General features: G+C 36.3%; 1 protein-coding gene across 1 annotated transcript in view; it reads right to left on the reverse strand.

Moving 5' to 3' along the window:
• Positions 1-14940: 14940 nt before the first annotated feature.
• The window catches only part of LOC122790536 (vomeronasal type-2 receptor 1-like), a 309096-nt gene continuing 300916 nt past the window's right edge, over positions 14941-23120 (reverse strand). The window contains exon 4 of the mRNA XM_044058085.1: positions 14941-15848. Within this exon, the coding sequence (XP_043914020.1) occupies positions 14941-15848 (908 nt within the window). The remainder of the gene's footprint in view (positions 15849-23120) is intronic.

The following is a 23120-nucleotide window of genomic DNA, read 5'->3' on the forward strand; positions in this document are numbered from 1 at the left end:
AGATCTTTTCAACATGGAACAGTGTAGAATGTATTATTTTTAAGGCTCACAAAGAGGAATGCTTCATTTAATGAAGTACAACTGATAGGTATGGAAATCATGACAAACCAATGTACTTCAGCACTCATCTCAATTTGTTTAATTTTCTTAACCTCTTAATCTCCAGAGACACCTTCTGAAAATATTTTTAATCTTAAAAATTCCACACAACAATATGAAATATGAGCAACCACTGATTCCTTAGCTTCTGGCAAAGTGCCCAGCACAGATAGGATTAGGATTACACGGAATGTTTTTAAAAATATAGACATGTCTTTCCTACTATACTTCAATTTTTCTTTTCATGCAACTGAAGAAAATGGTTCTACTCCATCACCCAAAATATAACATTTTTATCTCTTTTCTAAAGAGGGCATAAATCATCTATGACAATTTAACTATTTTCCTCTTTCCTTGCTCCAACTAAAAATTAAACATCTATGCAAGATTCGTAAGACAAAGTTAAGACAGACTCATCTGATGTTTGATATCCATTCTCCAACAGAGCTTCATAAAGCAGAGATAAGGTGATCCTCTCAAGATATGGCTGTCTTTTTGATCAAGTATTTACTACAAAAGAGACTTCTCTGTGAAGCTGCAGAAGCTTCAGAAAATTATCTTTCAATACTTTTAGAATCCATAATCGCATAGAATAGCTAAGCAAAAACTGATAACATCATTATCACAGAGAGTCCTATGAGTCCCAAAGCTGTCACTGTACTCTTCTGTGGATAGACGTCCCAGACATGTCAATGTACTCCACTGAAGCAAAACAAAAAAATGAGATATACATGTTTACCAAAATCAGTTTATGCTGCTTTCACAACTGGATGTTATGTGCTAAGAACTTACAAATACTTGAGCAGGTAGTAGGATGTAGGTCCTGGGTGATATGAAAAGTAGCTAGAATAATTCAGTGCATAAAACCCAAATAGCCTGTTAGGGCAAGATAAACCAGCAAGACTACAGGACATTAAAATCATCAACACAGAAAGTAGGCCTGCTTACCTAATACCTTTAGTTTGGAGGGGGTTATTCGATGAACCTTTATCTTTTGCTGAAATGTTTTTGTAACTATTAAATCAGTATGCTGCAGGACTCTTGAGAGATGGCCTCTGGGAATTAAACCTTAAAGGCAGAGTAATGACAATATCTTCAGTTTGATCTGTCATAATTTCTATAATAACAGATATGCCTAAATCTAACTGTCATAAATTTTATGTTAGGGCACTGGTTTCTCAGACACAGCATAAGTATTCTAATATTTTATAGCATCAAAAACATGGAACACCGAGCTCCAGCTGGAACTGACTGAAAAAGTGCCAAAGCTCACTGTTGCACACTGTAATATAGTTTCAGCATAAAAGTCATAATTAAACTATTCATAGTTTGATTAGCATCATTTATTAATAAAACAAACAAAATGAGTGGAAATTTTAGAATCTTAAACAAGGTTGTTTTGTTACAATGTTTTCTTAGTTAGATGCCACACTTTAACAGACTCCTATGGCCCTGGTGCTTTATTTTAACATTTGTTACAGTATTTCCAATTTAGCAATCATTTTTATGTTTTTTCATCCTGCTCATGTCTTCAGTTGTATATCTATACACATTCATTCATATTATGATTTATTTTTTACACACAAACTTGATGAAGTATTTATTTGATACAAAAGCGATCTTCGTTACAAGTTGTATATTTATTAATATTTATTCTGGTAGATGTCTGTTAGTAGATCTTTTTGTTAGACAGTCATTTTTTAGTTAGTTTGTTTCTTAGTTAATAAAGTTTTAAATAGTTTGTTAGCCTATGCAAAGTGTTAATAAACTGGTCTCAGATTGGAACTTGTCTCTAGCTTTCTAGATTCACTTTTAGTTAGCACAGTCTCTTATTACATATGGTGTTAAGGGGAAGGGGAACTTTGCTAAAGGAATGATTTTATTGCTTTTAATAGAAACACTCTCTGTAATTACTCCCCTTGCTCCAAACAACCTGATTATAAATAAGGAATGTTTCTGACGCTTTTCATTACACTCAGCTAGGATCACTCGTTTGTGTGTTTCAGAAAAGTACATTCCATTTTTATCTCAACTGTGGACTACCTAGTTTTATATTTGATTATTTTGTATCACATATCTTATAGTTATATTTTGCAGTTCTATTTTTATTGTGAACTAAGTGTATAACAGAATTTAGGAAGTAAACATCACACCCTCCACACTGTAAAGGTTCATCCTGGTTTGTTTTGAACCCAGTAGTAACATGGATTTCTCTTTTTACTGTATAAAAATGAGCATCAGTCAATTGATTTAATGTTAACAGTGCACGTATGGATATGCATTTTTATACATTTGGCGGGCTAGATAAATGTTAGAGTAAATATGTAATATTAGTGCTTTTATTCTCCTGTAATTGTTTGTTCCCTTAGCACAGTGAGTTTAAGTAGCATTGTGGGGAAGTAACCACACCATGCATTAGGACACGAAAAGCCATTTACTATCGCTTAGCACTGGTGCTCGATGCAAAACTCATTACAAACACAGAGGGCAAAAAGTGAAAGGCTTTAGTAGGGATCATTTCTGTCATGTGTGTGATTTTATTTTGTGACCAGATTAAAGGTGTGACAATGGGTAAATAGGAAAGTGGTGAAATGGGAAGAAGCAGGGTGAAGAACAAATAGGAAGCAATAGAGGAATGTGCGGGAGGGAATTAGGAAAGAAACAAACAAAGGCAGAAGCAGGGATGATGAAAAACACAAAAGATTGGGAGACACCATGATTGGGGATAGGAATAGGACATCAGAGGCCCATGCCAGTCAAGCATGGGAACAGTGAGAATCTAGTCCTCACCCTCAGAACTGTCATCACTGTCCCCTTCCTGTTGAAGTTTTTGTTTTTTCAGCATTCCAACAAGCATCTTCTCCATATGGTTGAGGCTTACACCATTCTACCGTCTACGACCTCACATACCATGTCTTAAAGTTCCGTGGAGATGATAAAATCCCCACCTCCACCAATACTTCTGGAAGGTACCACTGCATTAGCTGCCTGGGAAATACTACCTGATCTTAAGGGTCCAGGTAGCATAGGTGCTACAGAGGCAGTACTGCCAGGTTGCGTTCCAGATAAATTGTGTATCAGTGCAGCAGTCATGGGTAGTGTCAGTTTGAGCCACATTGGTTGGCATACCTCCCTGTGCAGGAAATCATATTGTTAGTTGTCAGAAAATTATGACATCATAATTTTGTCATCACACATATAAGCATAAAAAAGAGAGATAAGAGGTGTGAAAAAGATAGCTACAATAGAAATATATTTTTACTTTTACGTTAACTATACTGTTTAAAAACTACAAAATAGGACTGAGAATTGTTCCAAGTAATCCAGCAATATGCATATATTGCGCATATGCTGTTACAAATAATACAGGTTAAGTTAACAGCATGGCATTTATGACAATTTTGCTGAAATTAATAAAGTATTTTACTATGTATTTATCTGTGGGATATGAACCCACAACATCTGAATACAATATTGCAATTGATTCCTGCAACTACTTTGAGCTTCAGAATGAAGCATGCAAGCATGCTTGAGTTAACAGTTAAGATATGCATGCTAAATTTGTTACTAGTGTATACATGAACAATACTTTTAATAACATAATTAATTTGTGCTGCATACATACCCACTGCTTCGCTCAGTCTGCTCAATGTTCAGCATGGGCTTCCCTTTTCACAGAAAACTCCTGGGCAGCTATAAAATAAAGAGTAGATGAAAAAAGAAGAGCATTATGCATACCAATCTTGGCTATTTCCAGCTTTGTATATAATTTAAAGTATCTTTATCTGTATATTTTTGCAGACCTGCAGGATGTAAGCAGTATTAAACTCAGCCAGCCACAAGATGAGTGTCTGCTTGCAACTTTTCAGGTTATTGCAATGGTGTCTGCATTGCTCTTCAGTGCAGAGAATGCCAATCACACTGGAGACAGCCTTGGCAAGACTATCCCAAGCTTCTGACTTATATCAAGACCCAGTGTAGTCCCCCTGCAAAAGCCTACAGCTGTGGCACTTTACAAGAAGTCCAATAAATATTCTGGACTCCTCTACACTCCATCTTTGAGCCATAAATTGGTCACATTTCTTCCTAACTCCTGCCATATCCACACATGTCAAATAGCAATGGTTAAATTGTTTCCCTGCCAATTCATGATATCACATTTTACAGGTAGTGAGTAAACCCAAAAAATAATGCCAAACTCATTTGCATAATGTTAAGTGGAGAGCACCATTGCCAAACAGAGAAAAGGCAGTTTATGAAATAGGAAGGATAATGTGACCATTGACATTAGTTCATAGGTAGGTACTAGGCTGTTAGCCCTAGGGCCCATATAAGCCTAGCCAAAAAGGTACCCTGGCTTTCACCACCCAGGAAAATTATTTTCCTGTGCCCCTGTTGAGCAGAGCCAAAGAAGTAATCCCTGGGGTAAATTTTCTATTTCCCATCCAATCATTAAGATTTTTCCTGAAGAGTGCTAATGAGGAGCTTTGTTTGATATAGATAGGTAGTTTGTTCAAGAGTATGGGAAGTCTCTGGGACAGGAATCTATCCCTCCAGCATTTTCTGTTTATTGTGGTGACAATGTTTATGTCCCTAGAGCGTGTAGCTCAGAGGGATTGGGATTTCTTTACATTGAGCATGTCCAACAGCTCTGGGTTTGACATAGCTTTGTATGTTAGGCAGAGCTCACCTCTGAGTAGGCGATATGCAACGGAGTAAAGCTGGAGTTTTTTGAGACGGTCTGCATAGGGCATCTGTTTGTGGCTGGTAATCCTCTTTGTGAGGTATTTCTGTGGGCTTTCCAGTTGTTGTAGATGTGAATTACATACCAAAAGGGGTGTTGTACTCTATAATGGATCTAATGAGTGATGAGTAGAGGGGAACAATGACCTCTTTTTTCCTGGATGAGAAAACTTTTGTGATGAGGTGTGCCACGTAGAAGGATTTCCTGACTACTGTGGCGATGTGATTATCAAAGGAGAGACTACTGTCCACCTGTGTCCCAAGGTATCTTATCTTACTTTTGGTGTTAAGTAGACTACCACCTATGTGCTAGTTCATGGGTACAGAGTTTTTACCAAAGGGGATGACAATGCACTTTTTGGCATTGAGCTTGAGGCCATGGCTTTGACACCAGGCATCTGTTTCAGTGAGGCCCTTTTGTAGTATGTCCACATCGTTAGGAGTTTTGATTATGGCTCCTAGTTTGCAGTCATCTGCGAACTTCATTAGCCAAAGACCTTCTGTGTTAGCCTGTATTTCAGAAAAGTAAATACCAAACAGGAGAGGACCCAGGACTGAACCCTGTGGTACTCCACTTGTCACTGGTCTGAAGTCGGATTTGGCATCTGCTACTTTCACAGTGTGAGTTCTGTCAGTGAGCCAGTTGTCAACCCATCTTGTGACATAGAGATTTATACCTAGTTTAATGAGTTTATCTATAATTCCAGAGTGGGGGATGGTGTCAAAAGCCTTGGCGAGATCTAGATAGGCTGTGTGAACTACCTTACCCTGATCTACTGCTTTGGTGACTGCTTCAAAGAAGTCTATCAGGTTTAGGATACATGATCTGCCTTTTACAAACCCGAACTGGGTGGGGTCCAGAGTTTGGAGATTACCAATGTCTTTGTTTATAAGTTCCATGATGATACGTTCCATGGCCTTGGAGACCAGGCTCATCAGGCTAATGAGGCAGTAGTTCCCGGGGTCCATGGTGGCTCCCCCTTTGTGGAGTGGGATAACTGTTGCTGTGCAACATTCAGTGGGCACAAAGCCTGAGGTGAGGCTATGATTGAACATGGTATTTAGGTGGGGTGCCAGTTCATTCTGTAGTTCATGTAGAATGCAGCCTGGGATGTTGCCAGTTCCCATGGATGCTGTGTTCTTGGCTTTGTGGTTTTTACCTGTGCAGCCGTGATTACAGGAACTTTGCCTTCTTCCGGTATAGAGATGGGCGCTTTAGGGGGTGGGGGGGTGTTAAAGTTAGCACTCAACCTATCTGCCAGGATGTTTGCAGTATCAGTTGGTTCTGTATATTTAGTGCCATTGTGCTGTAACTCAGAGCAGATTTGAGTGTTGCCATTGAGATTCTTGACATAGCTATATAATGCGTTGTAGTTGTCTTTAGAATCAGTGGCAATTTTGTTTTCATAACTAGCTTTGGAGGATTTTATGAGGGATCTCAGCTACTTACTGAGGCTGACCAGAGAGTTCCTCCAATCATGGGATTTTACTCTTTTTTTTTACAACAGTTTCTTTCTTCTATTGTAAAGTTTGTTTATAGCAGGGGACCACCAGATTGGCTTCTTTTTTTTGGAGGATAGCATCTTGGTTCTGTTAGGGATAGTACGATCCATGCACTCACGTAAGTGTTTCTAAAGTGCATTTGTGTAGGATTCAACAATCATTCCTCTATTGTCCATCTGCATGAGTGTCATGAAATGTGTCACTTTTGTCTTAAAAAGCGTGAAGTTGGCTTTGGAGAAATTTTTTACAGTGGTTTCCTTAATGGGGGGTGGGGCCGGGATGTGGAAGTCTAGGGTGATTAGCTTGTGGTTGGATCTGACCAACGAGGAATTGACCTCTGGTGTGGAACACCAGTCACCCATGTTGGTAATGACCAGGTCTAAGATATTGCTGCCCCTGGTGGGGGTGTGGATAAGTTGATCCAAGGCATTGGAATTTATGAATTCCAGAAAACATTGAGCAAAGGAGTTGGTACATGAGTAGTTTTCCCAGTTAATTGTGGGATAGTTGAAATCACCCATTATTAGGGTGTTGGGTTGTACCCTAATATTTTCCAGTGTATAAAGAAATGAGCAGTGGGAATCCTGGGGCATGGTGGGGGATCTGTAGCAAGCTACAATTTGGATTGCGGTCTTGCCCAGAGTTAGTTGCACTTCGATAATCTTGGGTGCATTATGCTGGGCAACTAGCCTGGTGCTGGATGCTGTTGCACCTGTTAGATGACTTAACTGTTCAGACATGTATATGGGGTATAAAATTTATTTATGATCTGACACATTTTTGTGTGATTTTACATACTGATAAAATTCATTTGTATAATGTGAGGCTCAAACCTATATAAAACAGAGAATACATATTCTTCCACATAGGTAATTATACTCCTTGCAACAGAAGAGGTGTCTGTTAGACATGCTCATTAATTATATAGACACATTAAAGAGTGCGTGGTTAACCATGTTGGTGTGTATAACCTGACAGGGTTCTAGTTTATACATTCATGTGTATATGGCTATCATTGAAATATGAAGTCCATCCCAGGGCAGAAAAGACACTTTTAGTTACAGAAACATAACTGTCAGCATACCCTCAGTCACACATATAATTCATATGATATCCACTGGCATACATAGTTATTGTTATGTATAATAATCTCTATATTGTTCTTTGTTTTTAAAAATTGACTGCAACAGCTTTAATAAAATCTGGAGTGTGCTAGACTAGAATCCTGCCTCACCTGTATTGTGGCCATAACAATGCACCATTTGCCACAGGGAAAGCTGGGACACAGGTGTACTTTTACAGTCATTACTGTCAAGAGTGCTCATTGCCACAGAGGGCTTCTTTGTCAGACATGCTCATTAGTTATATATATACATTAAAGAGTTGTTTGGTTAAACATGTATGTGTGTGACATGAAAGTTTAAAAATTGAATGTTTAAGTATAGAACTATAATTGTACTTATACCCACAGTTAGACATATAATACATACAATATGGGTATGTTGAGTCCATCTGCTATACATGGTTATGTTTATGTATAATTATTTTTATATTGTTAATTTTTAACTAAATTACATTGGCCCAGCATTAATACAATTTAGAGCTTGCTGGATTAGATCCCAGGTTCACCTGTACCATGGCCATTAAATTACATCTGTTGCCACAGGGAGAGCTAAGCAGCAGGTACAGTTTTTATACTCATTACTGTGTATGAGTGCTGACCACCTCACAACACTGCTTAGCATGTTTGTGTGATGGAAAGAAAAAGATGTAACAATGTATCTTTCTAGAAATTGACAATGTCTGCTTATTGTCTGCAGGTGCTGTGGAAGGGCAGGTGTTGTGTATGCATGCTGATCATGGGCAATGTCACTTAGCGTGTTTGCTCAATGGAAGTCAAACTATGCATCACTGTATCTTTTTGAAATTGACAAAGTCTGCTTATTGCACGTGGTATTACACTGTGAATACACAGAGGTAAGCAACGGGCAAGTGAGACAAGCCAAGCTCAACATGCATTATTATTGTAAAAAGTGTTTATTAGTTTTCATCATTAAAAGATAAATGTGGGACTTGAACCATGAGCTACATATCCTATGTGCTTGACCATGTTTACCAAGTTTGCTACACATACTGTTGATTTACAGCTTTCACTTATGCTGTCTGTATCATAAAAGCAACTTCCATTAATTTTAAAGTATTTATCCTTTTGATCATATTTGCAGTAAGTGCGTGCCACGCAAATATTAATGTTTTAAAAAAACATAATATTGAAAAATACATTTTAACACATATTACAGGTTTTTACGCAACTCTGGATTTGAACTATCATACTAATAAATCTACAAAACACATAACAGGAGTGTCTTATCTCTCTTTTCCACAGAAACAACTTTGCAGCAAGAAGGCAAAACATGTGCATACAAGCAATTCCCATTCCCTCCACAATATTAACAGGACATATACATTTGTACACTCTCATTTGTCTGCACATGTGTGGCTGACATATTTACTGCAATGAGTAATCACACAAACATTTATGACTATTGTTTGCATGACTGCAGCTCTGTCTTCCCTTTTGTATTGTGTTTATTCTTCTCTTGTCTGTGCTGTACTCTCAGACATGCAGTCTTTAGAGCATTTTATATCATTGTACTTTACATGTATGATAAAGATAAATTACAGTGGAACATTTTTCAGCAAAGACAGGACACTTGGCTATTAGTGAACATAAATGATACATGTGTGCTGTTTATTTCCATTTAAAACCTTGCTAAAGTTATTTCTACACTCTACAAGTGTGTATCCTTGCTGACACACCTACTGCAGGTAAGGTAGTCTGCATTTCTGTTCTGTCTTCCTTCTCCCTAACATTAATCATTCACAGCTGCAATCCATTAACAACTAACAGTGAAGTAGTGCCTACTGTATGGTTATACCTGCTACATGCAGTGAAAAGACTGGTGTTCAGCAGCTCTAATGAGTTCACACCTCATTTGTATCTTTACCATGCTCAGAGGTCTGAATCTACACTATAAAAACGTAGCCGTACAGCTAGGAAAGATGACGAGACGTGTGTATTTGAAGAAAACAGAAGATTGCTATTCCTTCTGATTTATCTGCAAAGAAGGCTTCAAATTTTGCTAAGGTATGACTATATTTTTTAATTAAATTCTAGATTTTGTAACATGTTGACCTTCCGCGGTGGTGAAGCGGTAGTGTTGTTGCCTCACAGCAAGAGGTTCTCCCATTCGATTCTCGACTTGGGTTGGGAGTGCATTCTGTGTGGAGTCTGCATGTCCTCCCTGCGGTCGAGTGGGCATTTGAAAGACATGCGTTGAATGGGCGTGCCTTCGTTGAAGGTTGGGCATCAGGCTGGCAACTCAACACCATAAAAAACAACTGCCAATTATTAGCAGACCGGAGTTCCGCTGTGGCGACCCCTAACCGGGAAAAGCCGAAAGACAAACAACAACAACTAGATTTTGTAACATGTTACAAATTAAATTATATATATGCAGCAGAAAATGGAACTTTTATCTGTATGCACTTTTATAGTTCACTGTTGGCATTGGCATTTTTGGCAGACATTTACATTTCTCAGATAAACAGGAAATTAACTTTCTTCATAAGTGTTATTGTTAAAATTATTTTACAATCTTACATAGCTGTCCTCCCAGATACATTACAAACACACTCCACCATTACCACTCTTCTGTTCTTTCCTGATCTTAACATTTACATGATCTCTCCCACTGACTATAATGGGAGAATGCAGCATTTTGGCCATATTCCTTAACATATCATACCGTGTTAATTTACAAAACTTACCAGTTTTCTGAATCAGTTGACTGCATAACTAACCTACTCTCATTCATTTTTGGGTGACAGCACATGGCTAAATAGCATTAGCTGCTCCCCTGGAATATCTCACTTTGCTTCTCTCTGAATCAGAGAGGGTATCCTCCAGTGCTTTCCTTCCCATGTTAGGGCTTACAGCAAGCAGTAGCCTTTTCTGAGTCCCAGGAACTGTTTGATGTTTCAAGATTAGGAATTGCTTGACTTTGCTCCCGTTACCCACAAAATGTATGGCCACGAAAGATGGTCATTGTAGTTACTGGGGACATGGGTGGTGCAACACACAGCAACAATTGAGCAGACTTGAAAAAACCCTATGGGAGATAGAAGAGCCATTCAGAAAGATGAAGCACACATAGGAATATGTCTAGATTCTTCTATAAGTAATGATTACCTAAAGATGCAATAATTAAAGCAAATAGTTCATATTTGGTTCACGGTTTAGACCTTTTGTTTGCAATATTCCATAAGTAAAAATGAACCATGCTGCTTTCCGTAATAACATGTTAAATACGTTAAAGTAATGCTGAGTTACCTTGATATTATATGGTGATAAGGATGATGATAATAATAATAATAATAATAATAATAAAGCCATAGTTGTGAAACTATTAAAATACATTGCTTCTGGAATAGCTATTGCTATTTTTTATTTCTGTACTATTTAGCTGAATTCTTCCATGGTCTTGTCTTACTGTACCCCCTATATAATACAAATTATGAGGACAACACAGTCCATATAATACAGTTTTTGCATATTTGTTGTCCTATTATTTAATGATCCTAAAAAACTGACCATTTATTTTATACATGTTAATGAAATCACTGAACAAGAAAACAGAGGATCCATTACATAAAACAAGACTCTGTGACCTCCAGCCTTTGCAGGAAAAATGCTTGCACAGACTACTTGATCAATGAGATTTGGGTGCTTGCAGGCACCTTTCCAAGGGAGGGGTGGGTCCTCTACAATATTTGTCAATATCACTAAGCATATCATCAATGGTGATAGTATACCACTGCTTCTTAATTATTATGGCAGATGCATCTACAAAGGGGGCGTGTCTAGTCACAAAATATACTTTTTCCTTCTCAAGGTTTTTAGACTTGCCCCTTGTATTTGAACTCTTCTTATTTATACTAACTGTATATCTAGTGAACTTCTCAAGCTAATTATCAGTTAGGTTTTAACTGTTTTAATCGCTGTCACTCAAACATGGTATATTATGGAGAGCTTGAGGGAAATCACTTTCCTGTTAGCATAATGTCTTATCTCAAAATAATTCCCTAGAAACAGTAATTCAATCAAATGTTGATGATGCATTCTTGTCGTACACATTGTATACCCATCTATATATATATATATATATATATATATATATATATATATATATATATATATATATATATATATATATATGGGTCTACTGTAAAAGACCGAAAATCCACTGGTTCGAAAACGAACAGTGGACCCTCGGTTATGTGAAAGTGCATTTAATTGAAAGTGCACTTCCGCGAAGCATGGTTCAACGAACTGTTCAGGAAAACTGAAGCGCTGAGGCACATTACAGAGGAGAATAGGGAATTTACCTATTCCCCACTGTAGTGTGATCTCGGAGTTGGTATATTTAAGTTGGGGGTGTGTGGGGGGCAAAGCCCCCCACTCAATGTAATGTCAGTAAGTGTTTTCTGTTTTTTTTTATCTTTTTACAGGTTCGTTGAACTGAGTTTCGCGAAAGTGCACTTTTGAATAAGTGTACTTTCACGTAACTGAGCGGTCCAAAAGTGGTATTCGATTAAAAGCAGTAGACCCATATATATATATATATATATATATATATATATATATATATATATATATGTATATATATGTATATATATATATATATATATATATATATATATATATATATATATATAGAGAGAGAGAGAGAGAGAGAGATTTATCTATATATATATATATATATATATATATATATATATATATATATATATATATATATATATATATATATATATATATATATATATATATATATAAACATGAACTCCATATGGTCAAGACCATATAATCGAGTTTTTGAAAACTCAAAGCTTTTGACTGGGGATTGCAGTACAGTGAGGATCGGGAAATGTACCATTTTCCTCAGTGTAGTGTGATCTCAGAGTTAGTATATATAATTTGCAGGAGTGTGGGGGTGCAGTGGGCTTGCCCCCCTGCAAAAACATAAAGAAGGTAGATTTTTTTATTTGATGTTCGACTTTTCAGAAAAAGTTGATCACATATATCTATATATGTTTTTATTTGAGGATAAGTTTCTAAACAGAATAGCCTGAATCGAATTAGATTGCACATACGTTGATATGATTAAATATTCTATCCTATGGTTCTGAATCTGACAAATAAAATCAATATCAGACTCATTTTTCTGTACTGTTTCAAATATTTTTTCCTAATCTTTCCCGGTCCCTCTAACTACTACTACATACTGGTAATGTTTAGGGCTCCAAAAAAGAAAGCATCCTGACATGGGCTAACTTGTGATTGAAGTACTTCAAGCATCATGTAATCATACAGAAGTGATGAGACATCCTATTCAGCAACCATTCAAGACAGAGACTGCAGAAACATTAAAATGTTATTATTAAACAAAAAGCAAAACAGGAGGTGGCACAGAGCTTCTGTTGTGGCACTCTAAGGTAGATTGTTGCAGTGTATGTTGGTGAGCTCCTCATGTGTATGTGTGGTGGGTAGAGACACTGGCCTTGGAAGACAGCATCAGTGGTTTGGGACCAAAGTTTTTTTTTTTTTTTTTTGACAGCATGATGATCTGTTTGATAAAATGATCACAGTGCCTTATTTGCTTACCTGCATCTTGATGTTCTGGCATTTGCTATCTTCACCAGTCACTGAACCAGATATTTAATGGCTTCTCTACATCAATATAATGTTGGTGTGCTTTGCTCTGATCCAAACTTAAGGAACCCCTGCAACTCCACCAAAATGACTACTGTCACATGTATAGGAAGAAAGTGAAAAAACATGCCCACAGAAGAGCATCTGAAATGCGATTTACCCTTTCAAGAGGTCCATATAGCATTCATACAGCTTGTAGCAGAAATAATGCCATGGATCTGCAACCCAAGTTCAAATAAATAAATAAAACATACAAAAGAGAGAAAAGAAATCCAAGTCAATATTCCCCATAAAAACAAATATCAGCAAATACAACCAACTGCACTGAAGCAAAATTCATATAAAAGGAAAATTAAATGCATAAAGTGGATTGATAACACTGGTTACAATCACAACAGATTAAACAAACATCATTTCAAAGATAACAGACCCAAAGACTTTGAAGCAGGAATTTAAAACAATAAAGATACACTGTCACAATAGGTATAAAAGCATAGATAATTATATAGTTCCATTATCCTTAAAAAACTCACTACTAATAGATATAATTGCCTTGATGTTAACAAGTTACAGTGGAAAATTACGGGAGAACTACAAAATCCTGAAAGCCCAAAATCCTGAGGCCTAAATCTCAAAAGTTCAGAATACTGAAAACACACAGGATACCAACACTTACTATATTCCAGCACAAGTACATACAGAGACAAATAGAACACAAACCATATTACTCTTCTCCATGTATAAGCAGGGGGGGGCAAGCCCCCCTGCACCTCCATATGGGGGGCTGCACCCCCCCACCCCCTGCTACTTAAATATATCAACTCCGTGATTGCACTTAGTGTAGTGAAGTGCAACCTCGGAGTGGATATATTTAAGCACCAGGGAGTGCAGGGGGACTTGCCCCCCCTGCGTATAGTTGAAGGGTAATATGTTTCTGTATGTACTTGTCCTTGAATATAGTAAGTCTTGGCATCACATGTTTTTTCAGTATTTTGAACTTTCGAGATTTTGGGCTTTCAGGATTCTATAGCTCTCCCATATACATATATATATATATATATATATATATATATATATATATATATGTATATATGTGTGTGTGTGTGTGTGTGTGTGTGTGTGTGTATATATATATATATATATATATATATATATATATATATATATAGATATATAGATATATATAATTATATATACACACACACATATATATATATATATATATATATATAGAAAGAGAGAGAGAGAGAATGTGATATTATATTGCTATAACTGCCAGCCATTCAGAAAGTCTTACAAAATGAATTTTTATAGTTAGTAATTATTTATTCATTATTTTACTGAATATTTTCCAGCAGGTGATATGGCAGAATTCATTTAGTAATTTTTATATCCATGTGTTCAAGCAGAGATTGAGATTAATCTATAGATTTGAACTAATTCACTCAGAATGAAACATGCAAAGTGTGTTTAACATTTATAAATGCTATTGCTTTAGATATAATAGCTGATCACAACTGCTAACGTAATACAATGATCACCATCAGACCCTGAAACACAATAGGCTGATTTCTGGGTCTGAATATTAATATCAGAATTATCATTTGTTACTTACAAAATATCCTCATTTGTTAAATAGCGATTTTCTTTATTGTGTATGCACAACTTTTTTTTTTTTTTTCTTCTGTTTAATAATGTTAAATATTCTTGCATTGAATGCATACTGCATTTTTATGCCTTGTGGTCTGGACTAGTTTCGTTACATGATTAATGAAGGCAGCAAGCAAGCAAACAAACACATAAACAAATAAATCCCAAACTTATATTTGCTTCCCTTTGCCAGCAATATGTTGTTTAACATTTAGATCAGGCCTAAAAATTATTGTGTAACATTTGGGAATGAATATGCACCCTAATAAACCAGCACTTGATGATAGAATGGCAAAAACCTCCAGGGCTACCATGTATTTTCCGTTTGTGCTTAAATAAGCTGGGATAAAGGAAATCCACACACTGACAAACACTAACATACTGAACGTGATAAATTTTGCCTCATTAAAAGTATCTGGCAACTTTCTTGCTAAAAATGCAAGGATAAAACAAACAACTGCTAACAACCCGATGTAACCCAGCATGCACCAGAATGCATATGTGGCTCCTTCATTGCATCCAACCACTATCTTCCCTTTCAAGGAGATCATGTCAAGCTCTTTGAAGGGAGGAGATGTTGCCAGCCATGCAGTGCATATAAATACTTGAAGCATCACCCCAAAAAGTACAATAGACAATGGTAGTTTGTGTCCCACCCAATTCTTCAGACTGCTGTTGGGATTTGTAGCACTGAACACAATGATCACAGTGATGGTTTTTGCTAGAACACAAGAGACACAGAGTGCAAAAATGGTGCCAAAGACAACATGCCGAAGCATGCAGGTAACTGTCACTGGGTAACCAATGAAAACCAAGGCGCACAAGAAGCACATCATTAAGGCAAAAAGGAGAAGGTAGCTGAGATGCCGGTTGTTGGCTTTGACTATTGGTGTTTCACGATGCTTGATGAAAAGAAGCAATGTGGTGAAAGGAATGAAGAAGAAACACAGGCTTGCCCCAGCTAGGGTCATGCCTAAAGGGTCATCATAGGAAAGAAACTCAGGTGTTTTAGGAATGCATTTATCCCTGTTATCACTGGACCAGTGGTCTTCTGGACATTTCATACAGTCCGTCACATCTAAAACAAAAACAAAAAAATAAAATATCTGTCATTTGTTAATTATAGCAGGATGCTAAGTAGAACTGAATATGTTAATTACTTTGACTTAATGCCAGCTGTATTGTTTATACCTAATTTATTCTACTTCCAATATACTGCAAATATACCTACTGTGTGTCCTCAGCCATTCATCTCTCACTGCCCTATGACAACAGAGAACTTCCGTATGCCCTTCTAGATATGTTTCACCCAACTGGCTCTGTGGACACATTGCACTACATGGGTAAGAAGTTTCTCCTTATAATTACTGCTTAGTCCCCTGAGGATATTGTCAAGCCTAGTTGACCTTTGTGATACAATTGTATAGATATTGTTTAAACCTAGCTAATGAGAATAGCTTCACAAGATGTGTTGCTTGTTCTTTAATGGAGAATGTAGACTCAACAAGGCATGCAGACTTGCCTAGTAAGCTGTCTTTAGTGACTTGGGATCTTGTTTTCAAGCTGAACTCATCAGCATTGAAGCCATTACAAGCATGACTGATGGGTAGACTATGCAGCCACAACTGAAAGTAGGAACTGATTGAAAGAATTATGACATTATGCATGCATGTAAACCAAGTACTGTCTTATGCTGCATTGCATAGACCATGAAATTATAAAGCAATATGTGCATGCATCCCCGCTTATTAATGCTGTAGTATGTGAATGCAGCAGTAATTTAAATAAATGTAAACTCAGTGGGATTCATTAACAATTGTGTAGCTTTGTCTACATGATTTAAGTGTGTTAGCATAATGAGCAGTAGCACTAATTGAACTGGCATGCTACTCATCACTCATACACTTTTGCAAACACCTTTTTGTGACAAGCAGTTGTGTTCATGACCTTGGAAAGGTGCCTGCAAGCACCCACACAGAATGTAAACAAATCAACTTGCCTATAGGCAAACTTAATATATGAGCACATGCTGTAGCCCAGAATTACTAAGGGCATGTACTGTGAAAGAATGCTGAAGAATGGAAAGAGAAATGGGGGGCTTGTACACAAGCAACATTGGTTGTACTGCAGAGGTAATTAATGGGGGGCTTGTACACAAACAACATTGGTTGCACTGCAGAGGTAATTAATGGGGGGCTTGTACACAAACAACATTGGTTGTACTGCAGAGGTAATTAAGAGGAGAAGGGAAATGTGGAAAGTGTCACCAGAGACTTCAGGCAAATGTGCTGGTGTCAAAGAGACATTTCTAGCATAATTCCTGCCGTACTGATGGAATGCTAATTAATCTCAACGACAATACTTATGCACATAAATAAAAATGGATATGCTAACAAAGGATGTGAGAGGGACATAAAGCTGCAGTTCAACAAAGGGAAGTTAATGTGATATGCATGTTAGTAAAATGCTAAGTTGAGATAACAGCAAAGACAGATGATACATTATAGGATAAATGCATAGACTGCATTTACTGCATATGGGATGTAGGTACAGGACACTTATGTACGCAAGCCGATATCACTGATGTATTCGCCACCTCAGCATGTATACAAAAGAACAAATGAACCTTGCAGCTGTCATGTCATGCACATCAGAAAGGGACATTTTTTGCAAACAACTATTATTGTCATCCATAAGAAAGAGTCACCTTAAACATGCAATAGACAAGCATGTGTTGTATAGTCATGTAAATGCTAAATGGTTATATAATAACACTCAGCAAAAGTAAGTGACAAATGACAACACAGATTAGATAGTTCATGATTTTATTTATTTATTTTACATTTGTTTACCAGGATAGTAAGACTGGACACATGTCCATTTACAGCGGAGGCCCGGGGAGAAAAGCTCCACATTCAGTACAGAAAAACAAATAATTGAACAACATGATAACAATATGATCATCTATACAGAAGTAAAAAAATTACAATAGACAAAAATACAACTTTTGATACAAAAAACAAAATTCGACACTAGATAAAAAAAAATAAAACTTTCGATACAGAAACAAAAATTGACACTAGATAAGCATTACAACTGACTATAGAGACAGACAGAGACTACTTAGAAATTATTTAGTGTAAGTTTAGCATGAGCTAGTATAACTATTAGAAACCTGAGCAGAAAATAAAATTCCTGATACTGTAGAAAAATTACAGTAGGTATAATTGGATATGAAGCTATCTGGGATGGTAGAAACAATGAAGGTTAGGTAATCTATGGACATAGCTAGGAATTTATTGTGTAATTTGAGTTTTTGAACAGCGTAATAGTGGAGGCAAAAGATAAAGCAGGGGGAAAGGTTATTCCAGGATTTAGCTATGTTATGGGAGAATAGCTGCAGTGTTGTTAGCCTTAGAGAGACAAAGGAGTGATTTGTCAGTGGAGCGAAGGGAAAGATTTGATTTGTAGGAAGTGAGTAGGTGACTTAGTGCCAGGGTTCTATCAGGATGTCTCACAATGTTGTAGGCAATGGTTAGTTGATGGTAACTGAGTAGTTGAGGAAATTCTAGCCATTGTAGTTCCTTTAGAGCCTGACAGTGATGGGTTCTGAAGGTGCAGTTATTAGCGAACTTGGCAGTTTTGTAGACTTCATGTTTTCCATTGGTAATTTACACACATCTCAGACATCATTATACTGGACACGCTAACATGAAATTAACAGCAATTCAACAGCACCAACTCACAAGAAAGTGTCATAACAAAGGACCACTCACAGTCTCTGATGGTCTGACAGCATGCCATACAGTAAGAAACATTTTATGGAAGCCCTCATCTTCCATTATCTGTACAGTGGGACAAAAACAATTGCAGTAATGAAGACATGTCTGGACGAAATCACACAATACAGAGCATACTTATTTTGGAAATAGGTAATGTCTGTGAGCAATGTATAACTTAATAAATATTTGCATCGTCATTTCTGAACACATGCCAGGACAGGTAGAGAGATCTATACCAATTATGGACAGCACAGAAATACTCATCAGTTTTGTCAATTCTGACTACTTGTGAGTTATGCTATACAACCTAGTACTAAATGCACATGCCACAGGAGCACTTACAGCATGAGCTGCCAAGAATAACTGTTTCATTGCCAATCGCAACATGTCATCATATTTATTATTTATTTTATTTATTTATTTAACATTTGTTTGCCAGGATAGTCCGACTGGACAACAAGTGTCCATTTTCAGCAGAGTTCTGGGGAGAAAAACTCCATATGTTTACAGAGAGAAGAAACATTTATAAGAGAGACATTATAGTGTAGTAGCATAGAGATTGGAGACTTTACAGCTGTTAGTATACAATAAGAGGATATTCCCCCTTTTGGTTGAAAATACAAGTGTACAGTATATACAGTGAGAGTAGATAAGAACCTGGTAGAGCATTTGAAGATATTTCACAACTGAATAAGAGTATATAAATGTTTAAGTTTCCATATATACATTCAAGCAAATATACATGTGAGAGTATATATACATATATATGCATACACATATACACACACACATACATACATACACATATAAACATTTATACATATACACACACACACACACACATATATATATATATATATATATATATATATATATATATACACATATATATATATAGATATATATATACACACACACACACACACACATATATATATATATATATATATATATATATATGTATATATATACATACATACATACACACACACACATATATATATATATATATATATATATATATATATATATATATATATATATATATATATAGACATACATACACATACATGCACACACACACTCATATATAGGTTATTGCTCACACAAGGATAGCTATAGTTAGATGGTGTTGTTTGTGTTGTCCAGGACAGATGGAGTGTAGAAATAGTAAGTGGACAAGGATTCAGGGGGTCAATTACAGTTGCATAGATTGCTGGTGAAGAGGTATGTTTTAAGTACATCTGCATCCCATCCTGGACCCTCCGTACCTCTAACCAACAATTACTGGATATCTACCACCCAAAAAGGTCAGTAGGCAAACTACTCTACAAACACTCCCTTGCCCATGCTTGGAACAAACCTCCCCTTGACTTACATTCAATCTCCCACACCTCACACTTTAAAAATGAACTAAAAGCTTATTTTCTCAATTCCAGAACCTGCCCTTGCCATGACCCTACCTAGTCTTCCTTCCCTTTATGTACTCTCAAAAGGACCATACTTAGTACCTCATTAAACCACTCTCTCCAATATGTCTACTATGCATTTGGATACTTTTATACAAACAAAAAAATGTTATTGTTGACCTATTGAACTATATCAATGCAAAATTGTTACTTAGCTTCTTTTTAATGCAATTTTAACTTTATGCATGTAACCCAACATATGTGAATCTTTTTGCTATAACTGCTATTATATCAATATTTTTTAAAATTGTATTTGTTTAAAGTGTACTACTGGAGCTTTTCTCCTCGGGTCTCCACTGAAAATGGACCACAAGCCCAGTTGAACAAACCTGGTTAACAAATGTCAATAAATAAATAAATAAAATAAAAATGTAAGCTTTTGAAGGAGGGTGTGCAGTTTTGTAGTCTGAGGTCGGGGGAAGGTTGTTCCATATTTTTGCTATTTCGTGGGCAAATAGTGATTCCCCAGAGTTGTTTTTGCATGTGATTTTTTTATTTATTTTTATTTTTTATTTTAAAAAACAAAAAAAAAACAAAAAAACACACCAAGCCAGCAGGAATTATAGTTAGCGCTTTTGTTTACTTCATAAGCAAACTTCATCAGACAACAGTTAAAAACCACAAGTCATTTAAATATCCCTCCAAAAAGACCAATTAAACAATTAATTACATACTCAAATTGTCCTTAAAGGAACATACACACAAAATTGTTCATGCTATATAAAAATCAGTACATAAACATCAAAGTGTATACAGCAAGCTAAAATACATCCATAAATTGAATTAATAATCATCTAAAACAGGATTTAAATTTTAACATACATTTTATAGATAAATTATCATTTAGCCCAGGAAGGGAATGTGCATTAAACTTCAATTGCCAAATCCGTTCCCTTTCATCTAATTTCTGGGCTATAGGACCACTTCTATTATACTTATCCAACACTTGATCAATGACAAAAAATAGAAATGCATGTGACAGAAACTGATTTACATGCCTAGCCAAGGCATTATTCAAATTCAGCTTCCTAATGTTGTACAAATGCTTATAGATGCGCTGTTTCAGGCATCTTTCTGTCCTTCCAATATAAAATGCAGGACATGCTTGACATATCGCTATATACACAACATTCTTAGATGAACAGTTATATCTGTCCTTACACTGGGATACTCTCCCATACATCTCAAAGGAATCAGTAACTTTAATAAATATACAAAAATGACAGAAACCACATTTTGACATACCACCAAGAATATTAATTCCACAATTACTTTCCAAGGCATTTTTGAGGTTACTACCCTTCCTAAAAAAAAATCAGGTTTCTCTCTAATCCTATTATTAATCAATTCATCCTCCCTCAGAAAACACCAATTCTTATTAATAATATACCTGAGGTCATCAGCATCAAGTGAGAATGTAGTAATAAATCCAGTATATCGGACATCCTCACTCAAATTAGGTTCAAGATACAATTCACCCGCACCTAAAAAAAGAAGTGACCATACCATCTTCCAATAAATTAATCTGTTCAATAAAAGGGGCATCTCGAAATGGTGAGGCAGTATGCAAAAGGGGTTTAAAAGACCCTCTCTTTCTTTTAATACTAACCTCAGCACAAACCTCATTCACCAAGGGGAGTGGGTAACCCCTTTTCACAAACATCTCTGTTAATAAATTACATTCAAGAATGAAGTCAGCCTCATCTGTAACCATTCTAGATGCCCTAACAAACTGCCCTTTTATAACAGCCTTCTTTTGATGGTAGGGATGAGCACTAGACCAGTGCAAAAAGCGTTGGAATAAGTGGTCTTTCTAAAAATCTTGGAGGTAAATCTTTCATTAACCAAATCCTTACTTAGTTCGATGTTCAAGTAGGAAATAGAGTCCACTTTAAACTCAAAAGTAAACTTTAAAAATTCAGTGAAATTATTCATATGTTCAAACAAAACCTCCACTAATTCTAAACCACCCTTCCAGATGATAAAAATATCATCCAGATAACATGTACACCAGATGACATTATTCTTAAACAGGGCATCCTTAAACAGGAACTCCTTTTCCCAGTGGGTCATAACTATGTTTGCAAAAGTAGCTCCACAAGGAGAACCCATTGCTTCCCCAGTTTTTTGCAAGTAATAATTCCCATTAAACATAAAATAATTATTCATCAGGACTAATTCTAAAATGTACACCAATGTCTCAGTTTCCCTACCATCCACATCTTTGCTAGTAAGGAAATCCCTAACCCAAACTAAACCAGTTTCCTGAGGTATGACCGTATATAATTCCTTGACATTAACTGTCAAGAAGTCATAATCAGCTTGTAATTTCAAGCTGTTCATAGATGAAAGAAATGCCCAGGAATCACAACAAATATGCTGTTCCCCTTCCACAAGTTTCTTTAACTTGGTATCCAAATACTTTGCATATCCAAATGTAAAGGACTGCCTACCATCCACAATGGGACGAAGAGGAGGATTTTCCATATCCTTATATAGCATGAACAATTTTGTGTGTATGTTCCTTTAAGGACAGTTTGAGTATGTAATTAATTGTTTAATTGGTCTTTTTGGAGGGATATTTAAGTGACTTGTGATTTTTAACTGTTGTCTGATGAAGTTTGCTTATGAAGTAAATGAAAGCGCTAACTATAATTCCTGCTGGCTTGGTGTGTTTCTTTGTTTTTTTGTTTTTTATTACTTTGTGTTCTTCTTTGGCTTATTAGTTTATTTTTTATTTTACATTTGTTGACCAGGATAGTCTGACTGGATACATGTCCATTTTCAGTGGAGGCCAAGGGAGAAAAGCTCCACATAACAACAAAACAGAAGTGAATAGTGCAAACATATTTTACATAGATTGACAGAGCAAATAATTTATAACAAACAATTCATGTGTGATATAGCTCACATACACTCATGTGTCATTAAAGCATTCTTAGCTATATATATATATATATATATATATATATACACACACACACACACACACACACACACACACACACACACACACACACACACACACTTAGTTGTCTTACAAAGAGTGTAGAGATGGTGCTAATCAGGAGTAAAGCAGGGACATAACCAGTGGGATTT

The sequence above is a fragment of the Protopterus annectens genome, chromosome 16.part0 (assembly GCF_019279795.1).
Source record: "Protopterus annectens isolate FY-2018-M chromosome 16.part0, PAN1.0, whole genome shotgun sequence".
Taxonomy (NCBI): Eukaryota; Metazoa; Chordata; order Ceratodontiformes; family Protopteridae; genus Protopterus; species Protopterus annectens.